At 37.3% G+C, this 21,073-nt stretch overlaps 1 protein-coding gene across 26 annotated transcripts in view; it reads left to right on the forward strand.

Annotated features, from left to right (window-relative positions):
- The window catches only part of HDAC4 (histone deacetylase 4), a 441,670-nt gene that overhangs the window by 250,974 nt on the left and 169,623 nt on the right, over window positions 1-21,073 (forward strand). The window contains exon 1 of one of the 26 annotated variants that reach the window (XM_067111689.1): window positions 1,727-2,265. The exons of 23 other annotated variants lie outside the window; for them this stretch is intronic. In XM_067111689.1, the coding sequence (XP_066967790.1) occupies window positions 2,247-2,265 (19 nt within the window). In that variant the 5' untranslated portion in view covers window positions 1,727-2,246. Of the gene's footprint in view, window positions 1-1,726; window positions 2,266-21,073 lie in introns of those variants that run through there. 2 more of the 26 variants (XM_067111690.1, XM_067111683.1) reach the window with 2 other exon arrangements.

Raw genomic sequence — 21,073 nt, forward strand, 5'->3', positions numbered from 1 at the left:
ATCGCAACCAAACAAGCACAATAAAAGTTCAAAACATGAGTCATTGTGGACATGAGCCGAGTCCCTCTCCCTCATCCACCACCCCTTCCTCTGATTCAACACAGCCAGCGATTATGGATGAATAAAGATTTGGTTTTGTCCTTGACACTGAATTACCGGGCGTTAGCGTTCGATCAGCGCGCGTGAGGGCGTTCGTGTATTTACATGTGACTCAGCTAACGGGAAAATGGGATTTGGTCGTATTGCTCCTTTTCGTTTTCTCTTTCCATTTCGTGTTTTGTTTGATGCCTGGACATTGCCCCCTTTCACGCCCCACCCCCCAGCCATTGATTCCTTCCTTGTTTCTTGCTTGCTCTTGCTTGCTTCCTTGATATTGTCCGTAAACTCAAAACATTCCTGACCGTGAGTCATGTTTTCGGTGCGCACGCCACTGTCGTAATTGCTAAGGGGGAGGGCTTCTGCTCGTGCTGCTTTGAAGCCCACTGGCGTTTGTAGTATTTCTGCCATTTGGCTGCCTAGTGGTCGGTGTTATTATTCATTTCTCCTTCCTTGTTCATAAAATTCTGTGTGTGTGTGTGTGTGTGTGTGTGCATGTTTATTTTTTATCGGTTTGTCTTATATGTAGTAATATTTTTCATTTTCCTTTTTTTTTCAGGAGCTACTCTTTGCTTGAGTTTGCTTTACAGTATCTCATTTACAATAAATGAATAAACCTTTCTATTTTCTTGCCTCTTCTAGAAAGTGAATGACTTCTATTTTCTTGCCTTTTCTAGAAAATAAATAACTTCGTATTTTTATGGCAGGCAAGTGTGTCAGAAGGTTTAAAACAGGTCTTGATTGTTTTCTTTAGGAAAAATAAAGCGCTCCAGTGTGTTTTACAAAAGAAATATATTTCCAAAGTTGTACAAACGAATAATGCTTATGATTACCGTGCATTGCACTATATGAATAAATTAGTTAGAAGGTCTGAATTATGTATTTTGATAGTGTTCAATAGTCACACGGTCAGAAGTCCTTCTCATCCAGATACACTTAATTTCTACTCCTTATACCAAGGATAATGCTTGTTGGAAGTTATTTTTTAATAGAAAAGTTTTTTAATGCGAAAGAGCAACGCTTTTTTCGGCTTGTCCCGACGACTAGTTAGCAAGGAATTCTTGGAATAAGTAGTTTAATAACCAAACGAATAACATTGCATAAAAATATCGGTTTGCCAGTCACAACATGGTAAAGAAAGTTGGGAGGCATGGATATCTGTAGTTTGCTAAAGAGAATACTGCCAGATTTCTCTCTCTCTCTCTCTCTCTCTCTCTCTCTCTCTCTCTCTCTCTCTCTCTCTCTCTCTCTCTCTCTCTCTGTGCATCCGAGATTGTAACACATTTTTACGTCCAGCGTGCTGTTATGAAGCCCCTTCTCTGGGGACGGTTTCTTTAGGAGCGATGCAGCCATAGCAGCCTACATCATCCGTCAGGTTCCGCGAAGATCCTTTTAAGATCTCGATCGTCACGTTAACCCGCTGGTGCGACGCCGTTTTGCGCATAAATAAGAAGTGGCACTGTGTAGTTATCGTGCCATCGGCGTGTGGCACTGAAGGAAGGTAAAGGTCACACTGGGAGCTCTCTCTCTCTCTCTCTCTCTCTCTCTCTCTCTCTCTCTCTCTCTCTCTCTCTCCTCACTCCTCCTCACACTCGTCGTGCTAGTCTGCGTTAGGCCAGTGCGGAGAGAAGGGGGACAAGTCTCTCTCTCTCAGTCTCTGTCTCACCATCCCTAGTCTCCCCTCGGCTTTCGCCAGTTACCGTAGACGGTGGCTTTTGTCCGTTCCCCTCAGATATTGCCTTTTGCCCCCCCCCCCCCCATGAATAACCGTACACGTTTCGCTTAGAAGGAAATAAAAAAAAAAAGAAATCTTCACCAAGGACTCTTGTCCCGGGGGCTCTCGCGAGTCATTTCGGATAGGGCCTTTTAGAAGTGGTGGTCCCTTTCTATGTACAGTTTATCTCAGTGGAAAGCTTGTGTCGTCGTTTTGGGAGAGCCGGTGGTCCTCTTTATATGCGGGCGATGCTCCCCACGCCTTCAGCACCGCCGTCGTTATCGTCATCACTATCATCATCATCATCAGCAGCAGCAGCAGCAAAAGCAGAAGCAGGAGCAGGAGGAGCCTTTGGTCGGATTATTCTCCTGTGCGACCGCTTCGGCCGTTCCATATTCCCTTCTTGTCGGGAGGACACTTCTCGCTAACTTCCGAGATGAAAACAGGAGCTGCAGGTATGTAGTAGGTGTGTCTGCTGCAGGAGGAAATACAAAGGGGAGGCGGCGGCGGTGGCGGCGACGGAGTCGGTGGAGGAGGAGGAGAAGAAGAAGAAGGAGGAGGAGGAAGGAGGAGGAGGAGGAGTTAGTCTTGTGATCAATTATACTCCTGAAGGAAGTGAGAGAGAAAGAGAGAGTGTGTGTGGTTGGTGGCGGCCGGGAGGCGAGCCCTGCATTTGCTTTCTTACTCAATAATGGATTTCAAGGTCGACCGTAATCAATCTCGAAGAGGGGCAGTCAAGGAGTAGGAGTAGATCGGAGTATATTCTAACACCGCGTTGTGCCGTTCATTTGTTTTCGAGCGCTAATACAGAACTGTTGGTCTCGTCTCTCTTTAAATGTACACATATGTCAGACGACTGCTGTGGAGTCCAGTGACAACATGCGTTTGACATTGTATATATATTTTTATAGACAAAAATTTAAATATAGAAGAATTAAATACGTCAGTCAACTGGTAAGGTTTTTTGTTTTTGTTCAGTCTGACATCGGTAAGTTCGCCCTTTTTGTAGTCCTTCTGTGTTCAAGGATGTAATGTAGCTGATATTTTTTTTTTTTTTTTTTTTTTTTTTGGAAGTGTATAGTGGGAGTATTAATATGAATGATTTCTTTAAGAATGACTTAATGCGCATACTCCGTGATTTATTATTTGTGTGTTTTTTTTTTTGTTTTTTGTTTTTTTTTTTTTTGGTCGGGGACATCTTTGAACGATCTTATTCGAACGTGTTTTTTCTGTCCGGTCTGTTGTGGATTCCGGTCATGTCGGGCCCGAGTCGCTTCAGCCACAAGTTTTTTCGGTCCCCACCTAACTTGAACTAACATAACTTAACTTCCTAGGCCAGCCTAACGTAACCTAAAGTAGTCTTACATAGTCCTTGAAGTATGAGGCACCGAAATCATTTGAGGCCAGTGTGGCACGACTTGATCCGTCTGTTTTCGGAGTGGGAATTTTCTTCTGATGTAATTTCTTTCTTTGGTTTTTTTGCTTTTTCGAGGGAGCTTATTGCCTTGTACTTTGTTCTTATTGATCGTTTTTGTATTTTTTAGTTGTTCCGACGGTTTATTTACGTCAAATGTGCCTTCAAGTAATGGATATTTTGTTTTCATAAGAGTTTGAGATATTTTGTTGAAGAAGATTCTCCTCTTTTATGATTTGATTTTTTTTTTATTTAAGCTAGGAATTCTCTCCGCTCGTCATCAGCGATATTTTCTCAAAATGGACTAATTTATTCAATACAGGGCACTGTAGCACATTTGTAAGGTTGTGTATACGTGTAATGATATGAGCTAGTTTATGTAAATGAAACTGGCGCGTAACGTTGCGGAGCGGTATTCACGCTTCACGCTCGACGAAGATATTACGTATTATATATATATATATATATATATATATATATATATATATATATATATATATATATATATATATTATATATATGTATGTATGTGTGTATATATATACAAATACATATAATATATGTATATATATATGCATACATATACGTACATACATACATAATACCTAAAGTTTATGTAAATGTAATTGCCCAGTCACATTCACCAGGTCTTAGTTAATATAATTGCCAGCGTGTCAGATTCTCGTCTATTCCGCAATAAATAAGAATGCTTTTCCCTCTTAAAATCGTCAATCCGAACTAGTGAATGCAGCGAAAACGCTGACCCGGGAGTAGGGAGAATTAACAGTCCGTCACGAAATATTTTATGTGTATATTTGCAAATGTTGCATAAGCAGTTGTAAGTTACAGAAAATACTAACCTTTACATATGACCTGAACATAACTGTGCCATAAATATCCGCTGTTCTAATTTGACTTTCGATGTACACTTATTTACAAAGGCAATGCACAAAGAACCTGGAAGTTGAGTTAGGTTACTAGTAGGTCTTTTTCTATTTATATGGCTGGTTGTCCTCCTTTTCCTCAGTTACGTGTAAAAGTAATCATTTTGTCGCCTCTTCATAAGCTTCGTTGCATAGTCCTTTGGTTACTAATGTTTTTGCTTCGAAAGTGCTTTGGGCATTTTCTTTTCCGGCACCTTTTGCTAGGTGTGCAAGCAAGCAGTCTGTCATATTGCGTTATGAAGATGATGTACAGTTGTTCGTTTTAGTTGGGGGTAGGCGAGAAGTTATGTAAGTATCTCTCTCTCTCTCTCTCTCTCTCTCTCTCTCTCTCTCTGTTTGTACGCGTACCTTTGATGTTGTGATGTTAGTGTAATTATTTAAGTAAATAAAATCAGTGGGTTAAAAGCTGTCTAGTGCTGTTGTAGCAAACTGTTTTATGTAATTGTTGTAATAAATATGTTTTTTACTTTGTAAAATGTTCTCATTTTTTTTTTGTTAAAAACGCTGTCAGCTGGCAGTATCATGTTCATTGTAGGATCATATTTACGATTTTTTTTTCTTTGGAATGTATCTTTGTTCAGTTATGGCTAAATATTTAAATTTTCTATAGCAATGCTCAAATTTTATTTCATGCATTTTACTAAATTTGAAATGGCGTTGTTTGGGGGTCTTTGTCAAAATAAGATGTGTGGATGCCCCATTTCAAAGGGATGAGAATTGATAAATTTGAAATGGGAAAACCATAGCAGTTTAAAAGAATGAAATACCCATTTCACCTCCAATGCCTTTCCGCTCATTTTGTCGTGGTTTCGTTTCCGATTTCTATTATCCATATTTCACCTTTTGAGTATTTAGTTCATGCATATCTTCCCAATTTCTGAAATTCCTATTTCCCCTCGAGTGGGTTGCCATTCATTTCATAGAGATTAGCTCCCACATTCTAAGAAAACATTTGGATGTAGTTAGCGTTCCTATTTAAGCACAAAAGCCTCAGTATTTTGCTAGGAAAGAATTTAAGTGTTTATACATTTTTTTTATTAATATTTTAAATATGTATTGATGACCATGTTTTGACTTTGCATTTACAATACATCCTTACGAAGATTCGTTCACTCGTGCAAATTTGTCCGTCTGGTAAAACTAAGGTATACTTAACTTTTTATGCGTGATTTAATTTGGGGGGGACGGCCGTAGGTGATGGGAAGAGGGTGAGTGAGCGATGGACTTCCATTGTTTCTATGCAGTTTATTTGTTCTTGTTGTTGAGTCATGGAAGTATATGAACATAACTTTGTAGCTCTCGGAAAAAAGTTAAAACACGCCAAGGAAAGGGAAAAAGTTGGAAAATTATAACTTAGGAAGTAATCGGTCCAGAAAAAAGTTCTCAAATTCAGTCAGAGAAAGATAAAATTGGTTATAAAACGTTGGACACTGAATTTTTTTCTGAACCAAGAAGATAATAATCCATCTGACAAAGTAGAATGGAAAAGTTGTCGGTTAGGATGAAATTGATTGGTTAAGAAAGGCAGATTTGAGTAAAATTTCCATAAGAAATCCAAATTTGATGATAATAAGTTGTGCTCAGGTTTTTCAGGAAGTCCCTTTTTTCAGTTAATTAAGAATAGTTCAGCACGTGAAATAAAGCGATAAAGAGAAATCATAAATAATTTCTTTGTCTTTAAAGCTGGGACGTTACGTACTGCAAATATGGCCTTCCTACATTTTTTTGCCGCCAGATATTTATGACAACTTGTAGTTGCTCTTCCATTTGCTCATGTGGTTATGAATCATGTTTATGACATATTGTCTTTTCTTCACATTTTCATGTGATTTTGAAATGTTTTATAAGTTTTCGCGTATGTGAGAATGGCGTGTGTTTGGTATACTACTGGTTGTTGACATTTTCATGTGGTTGTACAGTGTTCCATGCGAAGTTATTTTTGGTTGGAACATTTAGTTTTATTGTGTATTTCTTGTTGGTGTCTTCATAATTTCTTGTTGGTGTCTTCATAATTTATTGTAATTATGAATCGTTTTGGACTTACTTTCGGCTCTTCATGTTTTTATGTGAATTTGAAATGTCTCTAGTGAAATGATATTGGTTTTTCATATTTTCATGTGATTTTTATCTTTTGGTCTTACGGTGCGGCTTTTAAGATATATTTTCGTGTGGTTTTCGCTTCCTGGTAGTGCCATGTGATGTGTAATGATTTGTACATTGTTCACTTTTGTGGACTATAGGCTTTGTTGTGCTCTAGTAGTGTCTTTTGATATTTTCAAGTAATTTTGAATTGTTTCATGAGATTCGAATGTCTATTTTTCTTACTTGTGTAAACGGGAACAATTGATTTTATGATATTTTGTATTTAATTTTTAAATTTTTTTTTTTTTTTTTTTGTGTAGCATGCCACCTTTTCAAGTCTTAATAGTACATTGTTGTTTTTCATTTTTTGAGATTGCTTAATGATGCGGTGACATTCCATTAATAGTACATTGTTGTTTTTCATTTTTTTATATTACTTAATGCTGCGGTGACATTCCATTAATAGTACATTGTTGTGTTTAATTTTTGTACATTACTTAATGCTGCAGTGACATTCCATTTTGACTATATCAAGTAAAACCCAGCAGAACGGGCAAATAAACTTTGTGATTAGTTGAAAATTTTCAAAGACCTGAGTTGAAAATGACAAGCAATATAGGAGTGAATACGTAATGACGTACTGAACGAATACATTGATGAATAAAGGGGTATAGAAATAGGGAAGTGTTTGAATAGATGAGTAGGTGAATAAATGAACAAATAGGCTTCACTGGCTTCCAACACATCAGACTATTTATATTCACCCAACTATTGTGATCTCCAGTCCTTAGCAAATTCCTTTGTCTCATATAATTGGGACAATTCTATTTATACCTGTTTTGGGATGACGCGCCTTCTGTGTGGCTCTTTGTTTGTTTGCTTGCATGCTTGCTTGCCCTCTATTTTAGACGACTTAGTATTTGGTTTAATTATTTTAACATTCCATTATTTCCTTTTCGTCTTTTCAGATTGTTTTTCGTCGTTTGCCTCGCCATTTCCTTGCCTTGTTCTTCTTGTCAAAAGAAAAGTTACCCTCGTCTTTTTTTATTCCTTAAAGTAAGCTGTAATAGCCATTCGCCTTGTCTTTCTCCCTGTCTCTTGCCATTGTAGTTGTGTACCCACATCTGTTAGGTCAGAGAGAGAGAGAGAGAGAGAGAGAGAGAGAGAGAGAGAGAGAGAGATATGACGGTACTGCCATCACATCCCTATTCCCCTTATTATCAATTTCAAGTTCTTATTGAGGAGGACGTGTCTCCCTATTTTGAAAGACCTATTTTCAGACCCTACACTTTATATGCCCTCTCAGCTGTCCACTTAAACATTTTTTGTTATGGTGTTCCAGCATAGAAGACTTTCCCCAGGGACCTCTCCCTGTTATTGGACTATTATCGTAATGGTCACCTAGACTATATGTCCCTTTTTCTCTTCTCCCTTAGATCTGTTTTCCTCTAGATCAAGTGAGTTTTAGTAAGTCATTTCTGTGTCCTTTTATGTCTTCTCAGATGTCCGCTTTTTTTTTTTTATACATATATATATCGAGGACTTTCCACGAAACCTCCCCCCTGCCATTATGGTTTTAAACAGCGGTCACCTGTATCTCTCATTCCCCCCACCCCCCGTTATTTCTTTTCTTGCCCAAATCAGGGATTTTTTATGTCACTTCTGTGTCCTTTTTACGTTAGATCGTGGGTGATTCTGCAAGGCTTTTCTCTAGCCTCCCCCTCTCCATGCCCCTTTCTTCCCTAGGTTTAAGGACGTCTATGGGAAGGTTAACCTCTCTTTATCCATCCATTGTTGTCCATAATTGCTTTGATTTTATTGTCGTTCAAACTCGATTTTACTAATTTATCTTGTTGTTAGGGGTATTGTCGTGGGCAGGGTGTAGTACTGCGTGGTATATGTTTGTTTGTGTGTATGTGAGAGAGAGAGAGAGAGTATTTTACGCTGGTCTTGATTTTTATGACTATGAAAGTTCTAGTAGCTGGTCTGCTCAGCCATCATTCTTATTTGCAACTCCAACAACTAGTTTGCTTTTCTATTTTTGTTATTGTATCTTTACGTTTTCAGGTTTCAATTTAACCTACACGATTCTTTATCCAAAAATTACGTTTCAATTTTATCTATAGATGCTACCGAAGAAAGTTATGTGGAATTTTGTTATAGGTAAGAGTAAGAAAAAAAAAAAAGCGGGCATTAAAAGCTCGTCCACACTACTAGATAACTGTGCCTGTGGCTTTGGTACCCACAATTTAAGCCATCACCCAAGACTTGTAGCTCCAGTACGGGCTCTTGCTTGTATGTGTAGCCTGTAAAAAAAAGAGGGGGGAGGTGTATCGCTTTTTTAGTGGTTAGGCTAGAATCAATTTTCTGCTCCTCTTTTTCTTTCCATCCGGACATGGGAAAATAGTAAATCTCTGCTGTCAAATCGTGGTAAGTAGACACCGTTGTGGTAATAAATGTAAGTATAAATATTTATATTTGTTATGTTCACCTACACTATATATATATATATATGTATATATATATATATATATATATATATATATATATATATATATATGTGTGTGTATGTATATATATATATATATATATATATATATATATATATATATATAAAAATGAGTACATTATAGAAGTCACGGTCACACCGTAACGCTCGTACCGTAACTGCTGACTATGAGTGGAATTGCTATGAAAAAAGCTTATGTAATATCAGCTGCTGAATGCACTCGTACAAAAAGTCATCAATAGCACATCACCTCTGAATTATAATGCCTTAATCACGGCTATCTGTTTTCATTGGATTGAAATATAGCAGCCCAGCTATACCTAATTACCATGTGAAAGCCACAGATAATGCCATTAGATGCCGCTTTTTGAAAGCCACAGATAATGCTATTAGATGCCGCTTTTGCTGCCACTATGCAAAAGACGTCACAGAACACACGTCATAGCCCAGGGTTTTCAACTACCTTATGATGGTAGCCAGGATGATGCCCTGAAAGTAGCTGAATAGGTCATGCACTTTGGCTTCACGGAAAACAAGAATCCGTCACATTCCACTTTCAAGTATATTCTTTCATATTTCTTCCACGCAACTCCCCAGGCAGTGTTACCGGCAGATTTGGCAGAATTCCCTTTTCGTAATTGGAAACAATGCCAACACGTTTGTGAAAGAAAAGATATTTTTAATTGATGGATATTTTCACTTTTACAGAATGTGTGCTCGAGAGACATTTACATACGCCTGAGCACGCGAGCCCACACATGTACGCACACACATATGTATGTATCTATATATATATATATATATATATATATATATATATATATATATATATATATATATATATATTATATATATATATATATATATATATATATATATATATATATATATATATATATATATATATATATATATATATAAATTAGCTTCGTTGCAAATGAGGTGCCCATAGGATGCCGTGTTCCCTAAATCTCAGACTCCTCTTGATAGGTTACAAATTAGGTCACGAATCATGTATCTTTTCATCTCTCTTTTACGGGGAGAGAGAGAGACACACACACACACGAAAAAGGAAGAGAGAAAGTTATAAGAGAAGGAAGCGTTTTGCTATCGAAGTAGAAATCGTAAAAACCCATTAGTGCGCTTAATTGTAAAGGGCATAAAGTAACTTGTAAAAGTTTTTTTAACTAGCGAGAACAAACAAGTCCAACTTGTTGCTTTCCTTGTTGATATTTAGATATGTTGGTATTCATATGTGTTTTGGGTAATTATGGAATTATAGGACATATTCGTGCTTGCAATGTTCAATTTTGTATAGTAGCATACCACGCGTGCAACAATAGTAAAGAATGAAGTTACAATTCTCATGTACCTGTTTTTTCTGGTTTCGTATTAATAATATTATAACAGTTGTTGTTATTGTTGTGTTGACGGCCCCCTTGCGATGCATCAGTTATTATTATTATTGTTACTAAATGCCCCCTCAAATTTGGAATCATATTTTGGCACCTCACTTCTTGCGTAAGCTCCCCCTGTACGGTTCCTCTGTGGTCTTCCCGATCGCGGTACTTCGTTTTAATGATGTTTGTTTTTGGAGTCCGGTGATGACAGTAGAGGCGTCCTCTGCCACGGGATGCCTCCGTCCCGTCTTCGCCTTATGCCTCTTTCCGTGATTGGGCACAAGACTCGATCAATAATCGATAACGTGTCCCTGAGAGAGAGAGAGAGTAGGTTTACATCACGTTAAAACACACATGCATTGACTCACGCTCACGCGCGCAAAAGTTAACCAAACGTTTGTAAATAGAGGGAGACAGAGAACTTCGTATTTAAGAACACGTAGGTAATAAACATCAGATTGGGTTGAGAGTTAACATCATGTTACAGAACACAAATGCAGAGAGAGAGAGAGGGACTTTAACGGCATATTAAAGAACATGGAGCGATTCTTTCTCATTTTAATTGGTTTTAGAGCCCAGGCCTTCTCCCCCACCGGACCAAACTTACACACACACACACACACACACACACACACACACACACACACACACACACACACACACACACACATATCTACCTCTTTCCATCTCTTGTGTTGACTGCAGCAGCAATAAAAACGGTATTGGTCCCTCCTCCTCCTCCTCCTCCTCCTCTTCCTGCTGTTCTTGCAAACGTCAGTGTGTGTGTTTTTGGGGGACATTGTTCCATCAGCACATGGCAATGACGGAAATGCTTGCTCTTTCTCTTTAAAAGTATTGCCAGGTGTCCGAGATGGAACGGCGAGTTTGCCTATTTTTACTTTTTTATCTTTCGGGAATAAAAAGTGCATCAAGTTGTATTGTTTTAAGTGGGGCTATTTTTAGTTTTTTCGACTTCAGATAAGAAAATTGCACCGAGTTTTATTTTGTGCTCGGGCATTTTTTTATTTTTCTCGCTTCAGGTAAGAAAATTATATCGAGTTTTATTGTTAAAGGTTTAGTTTTTCAGCCATCAAGATAGACAACTACTCTATATACTTGCTTCCTGCATTTTCTGTCTTGTCAGTATTTGTGGAAAAAGATGGATTTTTTGTATTGGTTTGCCGTAATCAGTTTTCATTTTCTTTCGTTTTATGAGGGAGAATTTTCATAGTTTTTAAATTCCATCAGAGAAGTATTTATTTCCGTTACATTTCCTTTGTACTTTGACTTTTTGTTTTTGCTAGCCTCTTCTTGTTTATTATCCAGTTGCAAATGCCAGTCGACACCGGTGCGACCATTACGTAGGTCGCGGACGTCTGCGTATAACTGGTTCTGGAGATCTGCTGTCTTTGCCGCAAACATCAGAACGTCATCCTTCTCTTCTTACCCTTGCACTGCCCTTGGACTATCTGGTTTTATTATTATTATTATTATTATTATTATTATTATTATTATTATTATTTTATTTAGAAGGTAAACCCATATGAATATGGAACAAGCCTACAGGGGCCATTGACTTGAAATTCAAGTTCCAAAGAATATGGTTTTCATCTATCATGTGAATTTTTATTTTGTTTTTATTTTGTGCGTCTTCCTTTTTGCTTGCTGCTCATCTTTTCATGTAAAGGAAGATATATAAAATAAAAAGTATTTTGGGTGATTATTTCTTCATCAAGACTTCGATAGATGGCTCGGCTGAGGGTTACTTCAAAAGGGCCCCACATGATTTTGAATATGACAGTAATATTTTTTCTTCTGTTCACTCCACCTGCGATCTAAAACAGTCACCTAGCAACCAGCGACCTAAATCACTGTGTAGGCTAACAAATGCCCATTTTTTCTTCTAGTAATACCCATAATATTTCTTCCCTCATCCCGGGAACGAATACGGGTTTGCATGGTTGTGAGCGGGGCACGCTGCCAACCACTGACGCTAGGAAATTAAAAGATGGGTATCCTAGTGCAGCCCCTTTCTTATCCTTTCCTCCACTTAGCCATCTTCATGTTCATCACCCTCCTTCCCAAAACCCTTCTCCTGAAGATCCCTCCACCTGAAGAAAGGATCCCATTGTGAGTGATGAGATGGGAAGTCGAATGGGACCCACCTGCCGTTTTATTTTTTATTTATTTTTTATTTATTTTTTTTTTAAGCCGGGGAGAATATTATTGGTTATATTCTTTGGAGGGATCAAGGTCCTTGACTGGAGCACTAGTGTGTGTGTGTGTGAGTGAAGATGTGCGCGTGGGCAGTTGGGCTACCATCTGCAAGGGGGGATGGATGTATAAACCTCCTGATACCCCCTCTCAAGATAACCCCCTTTTGAAATGGAGTGGGCATCAAGGACTTGAGGTACCCAGGTCCTCGGAATCCCACTTTCCTCAGTCTTGGTCCTTCCCTATGCCCCTAGAATGGGCACTGTTTAAAGATTGAAAGGGTGTGTTCGTATATGCTTTCATGTGTAGCAGACTAGCTGTTTGTTAATTAATATGTTGAGTAGATTTCTGTGGAAAGAGCCTGTTTTATTTACTTATTCACCACCTTTTCTAAAATGTTTAATGTCAGTTACTGGTGGTTTCTGTCGGTTTATTCAAGTCCAGAGGTCCATATCCAGTTTATTTATTGCTTTTTAACGTTTACTACACGTAATTTGGGTTTAAGTCTGGCTTAATCTAAACCAACCCTAACGACCATTTCAGCAGCTGTTGCGTAGCCTTGTCCGTTTCAGTTAGATTTGATGTCTGTAAAACGTAAAACTTTAGAATTCATGCTTGTAAAGTAATCGTGGATGATCAGTACTTTTTCAGAAGGAAAATCTATGACCTATTCTTTTTTTAGAAGCCAAAGTTTGACCAATACTTTCTTCAGAGCCAAATTCTTTGACCAGTACTTTTTAAAAGCCGCATTTTCAGTGCCAAAATCTTCGATCCACCGTTAGTGCCCCCTTTTTTTTAAGCCAGAGTAATTGACCAGTGATTTTGTCGAAGTCAGACTCTGACCTGTACCTTCGATCATCGATCTGTAATTTTTTGACGGCAGAATCTCTGGCCAATACTTTTTCGAAGCCAGACGTTGACTAGTATTTTTTCAAGGTCAATATCTTTGAACAATAACTTTTCAAAGCCGGATTCTTGAACCGGTACTTTTTTGAAGCCGAAACTTACCATTACTTTTTGGAAGCCAAAGTCTCTGATCAATCCTTTTCAAGGGTAAAACATTTAACCAATGCCATTACTTTTTGGACCCAAAATCCTTGACCAGTGCTTTTCACAGTAGAAAACTGTGACCAGTACTCTTTGTCGAAGCCAAAATCTTTAGATCAGTATTTTTTCAAAGCCTAAATCGTAGCAAACAGTTTTTTCGAAGCTAAAATGTTCAACCACATCTTTTTAGTGAGGCCAAAAGATATTTTGCAGATCACTGGCAGGCAAAAGTTTTATAATTTATACATTCCAGTGTAAAGGGGGAATGTTATAATGTCGTGTGAATGTAGTCATCCAACTTATCGAGGCCTTTTAGTTCTCAGCTGAGAAGGAAAGTATAATAAGATGCTGTACCTATTCCTCCCTCTCTCTCTCTCTCTCTCTCTCTCTCTCTCTCTCTCTCTCTCATAGCTACGAGCCAAAACACTCGACTAGCAGCCATGTACGTAACTCACTAATTAATTTGACTAACGCTTACTAGGTATTGAAGGAAATGCTTTTATGTCGTTCTCTTCCTCTCCAGTCTCGATGATTGAACTTTTTTTTTTGTGGCGAGCCGAGAGTGGTACTTCACCAACACAGAGAGAGAGAGAGAGAGAGAGAGGGCGTTAGGTGGGGTTTTTTTTCGGGTAGAAGTATCTAGTGTCAACCCGACTTCGTAAGATAGAGTAGTCACAGATCACTGGAATAATCAGGTTGTTGGTCGCCTCAATTAACCAGGTTGATTGGTATGTTGGTGTTGCATAGCCCATTTGTATATCAAAGTTAGTCATGTCTTGCTGGTGTCGCGGGCTGAATCAATAAGATTGGGTGCTAGGCACTGCGGAATTTCTTAAACGTATGAGGACAATTGCATCCCATGTATTATGGACGTAGTTGTACTAAAAAGTACATTACTATTAATTATTATCTGAGGGAAACCTTTAATGTTAACGCTAGACATTTGTTTAGGATTATTCCAGTTATCACCAATAGTATGGTGTTATTATTTCAACAGGCAAATTTGCATTCGTATGAGATCTTTTGTCAGGGATAATTTTGGATTATTTGAAAAGCTTAACCAAATTGGTGCTGCGCACAAATTGTTATGCCAGATTAGTACACCTGTTTTTGGGGAAAAAGATGTGACATCGACGAAACCTGTTTCGACTCTTAAAAAAAAAAAAAAGCAACACTTTAAACATTGATAGCGGAAAAATGTGGCGTCGCCATCAAAAAGTAAAGGGGCGTCGAAATTAAGGTCATTTTTAGGTGAAAAAAAAATAGGGAGACAAACTTCACTAGATTAATGGTAAATCGACATTGTAATCATTATTTTTCAAAAAGTAAGGAATAGAAGTTTATTTTTTGAATTAGGCTATGCCATCTTTACGAGAAATATTGACGGTTTTCTTTTGAACCTTTTTTTTTACATTATTATTTATTTTCGAAGCCCGAGTTATGTCATCTTTCTTTGGAATTGTTATTGTTGTTAATTTAATGCTAAATTTTATTGGAATATTCTTGTAATTTCTATTTCTATGTTATTACCTTTGTTTCCAGTGAATTATAGTTTCGTATACGTAAAAGTAACATCTAATAGACAGTTGAATGTTATTTGAACAGTTATATATAATTATCTTTTGAATGTAGAAGATTAAATGTGAATCTACTTTTTACGTATGTGTGATTGTAGTGCTTACATACGCACTTTTATGTACTTTTCTAGTGTTTATGTATGCCAAAAGACCCTTGAAATTGTATATGTTTGATATTGTGATGTTGCAATCTGCCTTGTAGTGCGGCATTCCAGTTCTGAATATTTCGTCACGCTTGTGGTAAATGCATGAGATTTTACTCCGTTCAACATGGCTACGAGGATTCTTTTGATCCAGGAACACGTTTACAACAATTTATTATTGTAGTGTAAAAGTTATTTTTATTTTTTGTTTAACGAACTGCCTGGCTTACGCTAGTTTAATTCACACATGCACACACACACACACACACACACACATATATATATATATATATATATATATATATATATATATATATATATATATATATATATATATATATATATATGTTATATATGTGTGTGTGATTATATATATATATATATATATATATATATATATAATCAAAAAGAAAATTTATTATCCATATATGTATGTACAATAAATTTTCTTTTTGATAATCTTTCAACTGGTTTTCCCTAGTTATTTTTACATTTCCGGTATTTTTCCTTATTAATTTAATACTATTACACAGGAACTCTCATCTGACTGCTTTCGTGTTTTGTATTTTGTTTTTTTACAACTTTTCTAACATTTGGCTTTTTTAATGGACCTCAAGCTATACCCTTGTGTTTATAAACTTTAGGATTTTTTATTAAACTTTTCTTTGTTTTCTTCTCCTTTGTTCGTTGCGTGTTTTTTTTTTTTTTTTTGATTCATGCGGTCATTATTAATCTAACTTGCCATTCATCTCGTCGTTTTTCATAGGTTTCTGTTACTATTGTAATTTGCAGTTTTCTAATTCGCTAATTTCCAAATGCTTCAACCTTAACTTTCTGAACTTTTTTTTCTTGCTTTATGTTACTTCCATTGGTTTGTCCTTCATGATCCTAACTGACCTTACGTATCCTTCATATTTGTAAATTTTCCCTTGCTGTCATATTTATTATCACTTTCTTCGTGATTGCCAGTGCTCAGCGGAGTTGTTCTTATTCCCTTTCCTCAGATTTTAAATCACTGAAATATTTTCATCAAGTTCCTCGTTGTATAATGTCCACCTGCTTTTTCCACACTTTGATTTAAATATTTTCTTTCTTCATCCCATTTTCACCAACATGATGTTTATTCCTGAATGTTAATTTTCTTTTTATTACCCAAGTATACCTTCTTGCCTAACCTTAATTTCCTTGTTTTCCTTCATTACCGCAATTTCCTTCGTCAGCCTCCGTTTTACTCCCGTAATACTTCTTCATTATCTGCAATTTTCATCTCCGGTTCCTGGGTATCCTTTGTCCTATTCTTAGTTTTCTTACAACTCAGCATCCTCCCATTGTCTTAATATACTTTTATTCAGTTTCTCACTGTTGCACCGCGCTAGATATTCAGTTCTTTAATATTAATTTCGTTTTTCTTTCCTCGAGTTCTTGGGCTCCAAGTACAGTATGTGATGGCTCAGAGGTTGTTTTGAAAGATACTCAGTTAATGCAACAACCGATGCCTTTGAGGCACTTGAAATTTGTTTTTTAGGCGTCTCCTCCTTTTGTTGTAAGTGGTGTAGACTGCACTGATGATAGATTAATATATATATAGATTATATATATATATATATATATATATATATATATATATATATATATATATATATATATATATATATATATATATATATATATATATATATTATATTGTAAATATATAAAATTCGGGAGGGTAAACTCCACTCTTTCATGGGGGAGGGGTAAGATCTCTCTCACTCTCTCTCTCTCTCTCTCAGCATCATCTGTCGTTCCTCCCCCCGCTTGCTGTCCCTAAGTGGCTAGATCAACCTACAAATGCGTCTCAGCGTTTCCATGGAAACCAGTTGTTGAGAGAGAGAGAGAGAGAGAGAGAGAGAGAGAGAGAGAGAGAGAGAGAGAGAGAAGCCATGGGACCGAAGGGGCTGTGTGTGTGTGTGTGTGTGTGTGTGTGTCGTGTGTCGCGTAGGGAGGGGAGGGACCCTTTCATATATTTCCCCACCGATTTCTTACAACTGGTAGTTATTTATAGCTCGTGCAGGGATATTAGAAGGTGAATTTTCCCCAAGCGCGTGTTGTTGATGCAAAGACGGAGGATCTGAGGATATCTTCAGGGTTTTTCATTCTCGTTTTTACGCACATTTTTTCTACCTTTGTTACAAAATTGGCGTTTTATCATTGCGGCGAGACGGATGCTACGAATAGCTTTTGTTCTCTTCATTTTTGTTGCCAGATTAACATATAAAAAACCATTACGTGATGCTCTTGGTGGTGCTGTGTGAATTTTGCGAGACGTTTATTAAAATGCCCCCCCGTTTTTCAGTAACACCAGTCGAGGCGTTTCTTCGGTTTGGTAACTGCAATTTCATTCGCTCTACCTCGGCTTCACGTTTTCCATCTTGTTATAGGTGTGAAGATGCCTGCAGTAGACATCTCGGCCAGATGACCCAATTCTGAGTGTGTGTGTGTGTGTGCGCGCGTGCGCGTATTTATGATTTTGTTAGGTACTGTGGCAGTAATAATAGTACAGACTTTATGTCCTTGTCCCTTTTTGAGAACTGGAAAAGTCATGGCCTCATCGACGCATTGATTTTTTTCCTATAATTCTTGTTTCCTCGAGCTCCTTCCTCCCCCCCCCTCCCCCATTTTCGTTGCAGCAGGATTCTGCTCTTCCTTCCCTCCTTGCTACTCGCCTCCGCACCCCACCCCAACCCCCTTTTCCTCTCTCCCTTGCCACATTCCGTTCTCCTCCATCCCTTCTCTTCACTGTTCTTATATATCGCTTTCTACTCCCTCCCACTTTTTTCTATCTCCTACTTCATTCTCGCCCTTTCTTACATTTCTTCTGCTTCTCCCACCATCTCTCACTTTTTTGCTCTTGAAACCAGAAAAGGCCAGTCTCCTCCTCCTCCTCCTCCTCCTCCTCCTCCTCCTCCTCCTCCTCCTCTACCTTCATCCCCCCCCCCTCCTTCCTTCTAAGTTGTATTTCTGTGCAATTGAATCTTTCGGTTCCGCTCAGGATTTTGATTGAGTGACTGTGTGCTTGCGTGTGCTTGCGTGTGGGGTAACGGTGTGTGCATTGAATATTTTTGAATTTCTCCCTTCGTTTGAATTCTAGTTATGGTATTTTACTTTGATGTATACGCGTGTCTTTTTTTTATCGAATGGTTATTGTTAAGTAATTGTGATTTGTGGGAAGGGTGTGTAAGTCTGTTTGTGCATTATTTGACTTCGGCTTTCGCCTAACCGATATTTTGGTTGACTGAAGTAGTTTGTGCGATAGTTAAGAAAGGTTGTTTGGACTCCTCCCGTAATTTTGTGTGTTGGAGTGCTTTTGTAAGTTCTTTTAAGATGGCATGCCATTTTTATTTCATCTTCTATTTTATATACTGGAAATTACCCTTACGAAAGCAGTTTGAATTTTCTGTAGGTGCAGGTACATTACGCATCTCGAGTTTGTTTGACGAAGTATTTTCTCAGTACTTTTGTATAAACCTGTAATATTTGTATGTGAGTCTGTGTGTTTGTGAGCTTAGGTAATGCTTATGGCACGTGCAAAATTGACAACTGAATAGTTTTTATTCCATGTGTTTTGCAGCCTCTAGACATTGGCATGAGTATCACCTGCCTATAAATAAATCGATATATCTATAAATAAATAAATACCAGTAAGACTTTTTTTTTCTACTTTCAGCAAGTAGTGCGCATGTAAATTATTCACCTGTATTACGTGCGTCAATAACGTAAAATACGTCATGAAGGTAATGACGTCATAAAGAGCGTCCCTGATGTCGGATTGGCAGGTGGATGTTTCTTTTGACGTTCATGTGTTATGAGAAGCTTCCGCGGAAGGATTATAAAAGACGATTGACCGAAGCTGAGGCTTATGTTCAGGCATTATATTCCAAATCAGGATTACGTTCTTAGATAACTTTTAGGGAATAGATTCTATGCCCCGAGTCATTTTATATTTCCCCATTTTCATTTGAATTAGGGATCAATTTATACTGAGGTAAATTGGATCCACGTATGAAAGGCAATACCCTGTTGAATCGGTACTTTTAAATAAAAAAAACTTAGCAGTATAGGGATTACGACAGCAATGATAAATCGTCTGTCATTTTCATGCGAATTATTTTAAAGGTATTTTTTAAAAAGATACTTTCATTTCTGAAACTGTACTTTCTTGACGAACTTTTCGCTTCATTTTAAATAAAACCAGCTGTAGTCATAGCTACTCTCTCTCTCTCTCTCTCTCTCTCTCTCTCTCTCTCTCTCTCTCTCGTGTTCCTTGTATAATTTTTTTTTCTTTGTCCGCAGCTGAGGAGCCCATGTTCGATCGAAGCTCCGGGCGACGAACATACAAATATGGGCATGTTTTCTTAAAAATCCATTGTGCTTCTGTGTTTATGGCTAGAGCTGGGGTAGAGGTAGAGAGAGAGAGAAAAAAAGACAGAGTTAAAACCGAACGTGTCCAGATCACTTTCTAATCAGAAAGGATTCAAACTCCTGTTCTCATCTTTTTTTATTATTATTATTATTATTATTATTATTATTATTATTATTATTGTTATTATTATTATTATTATTATTATATTATTATTATTATTATTATTATTATTATTATTATTATTATTATTATTATTATTATTATTATTTTGATAGAAATCTTTTAAGGGACGACCTTCAGATTTTCATCACATTTCAGCGTTCTGACATTCCTGGAATCCACTGCTTTGAAACCTTCCAATTTTGTTTTTCTCCTTTAGAGCATCTCGAGCCGCCCCCCCCCCCTCCTGCCCCGTCCTTTCAGGCCCTTTTTTTTTCTTTCTTAGCGTGCTAAGATTTAGGCGAGTCGTAAATTGCAGGAGAGAGAGAGAGAGACAGAGACATTAACTTGATGGCACTTCTCATGGGAGTAATCTCTCGTCATCAATGTAAAAAGGTCACGAGGCCTTTGACCTCACAAAACTGTTATGGATCCCTGAGGTGTGCCGGCTATCCCTCTCCCTCTCCACCTCCTCCTCCATAAAAAAAAAAAAAAAAAAAAAAAAACATATGAAAAATGGCAGAGGATTGTCTTTGTGTGCCGGTAATGCAGCGAAGAGGTGCCTGAAAGCACAGTAGAAGATTTTTCCCTCAGTCCTTTACGAAGTGTAAGGACTGCTACCTCTTGGAATGCCTTCATCAGTTCGTCCTTGTTTTAATGTTTCAGCTAACGGGTAACCCCTAATATATATTTGTAAAATTCTAATATATATTTGTAAAATACTTATATATGTTTGTAAAATATTTGTCGGAATAAATTGTTTATGTTTATCTTTGGTGATCATAGACAGAGGCCCTGATTGGGACATGAAAAGGATATGGGAGGGTGGTGGGAAAGTTGGGAAAAGGTGGTTAGACGGGTGATACCATAGAGGAAAGTAGCGAAAATATTGCTTTTATCTCTTTAAGAAAGACATCGAGAGTATTTTGCGGTTCAGAGAAAAATCCAATGGAGTAAGGCGGGAAGCATTGAATAAGACTGATTTTGATTCAGCCCCTGTCCGGCAGACGAATGTAATTAGAGCCACCGATGTTAAAAGTAGATTTCTGACACTCATACGTTGTGTGTGTGTATGTGTATATGTATGTATATATATATATATATATATATATATATATATATATATATATATATATATATATATATATATATATATATATATATATGTATATATATAATGTGTATACCTACATATATACATAAAAAGTTTGTTATAAAAACATATTTGCAAACACTGAATTTATAGCAACGATAACCCCGAGATGTTTTCTGTTGTTTTGTACAATTTTCTGAATTTTTGCTAATAGCTTAATGTGCGTACATATTTACCGCTAGCCCTCCTCCTTAGTCCCGTTACTAATAAACAACAACA

The sequence above is a fragment of the Macrobrachium rosenbergii genome, chromosome 11, assembly GCF_040412425.1.
Source record: "Macrobrachium rosenbergii isolate ZJJX-2024 chromosome 11, ASM4041242v1, whole genome shotgun sequence".
Lineage (NCBI taxonomy): Eukaryota > Metazoa > Arthropoda > Malacostraca > Decapoda > Palaemonidae > Macrobrachium > Macrobrachium rosenbergii.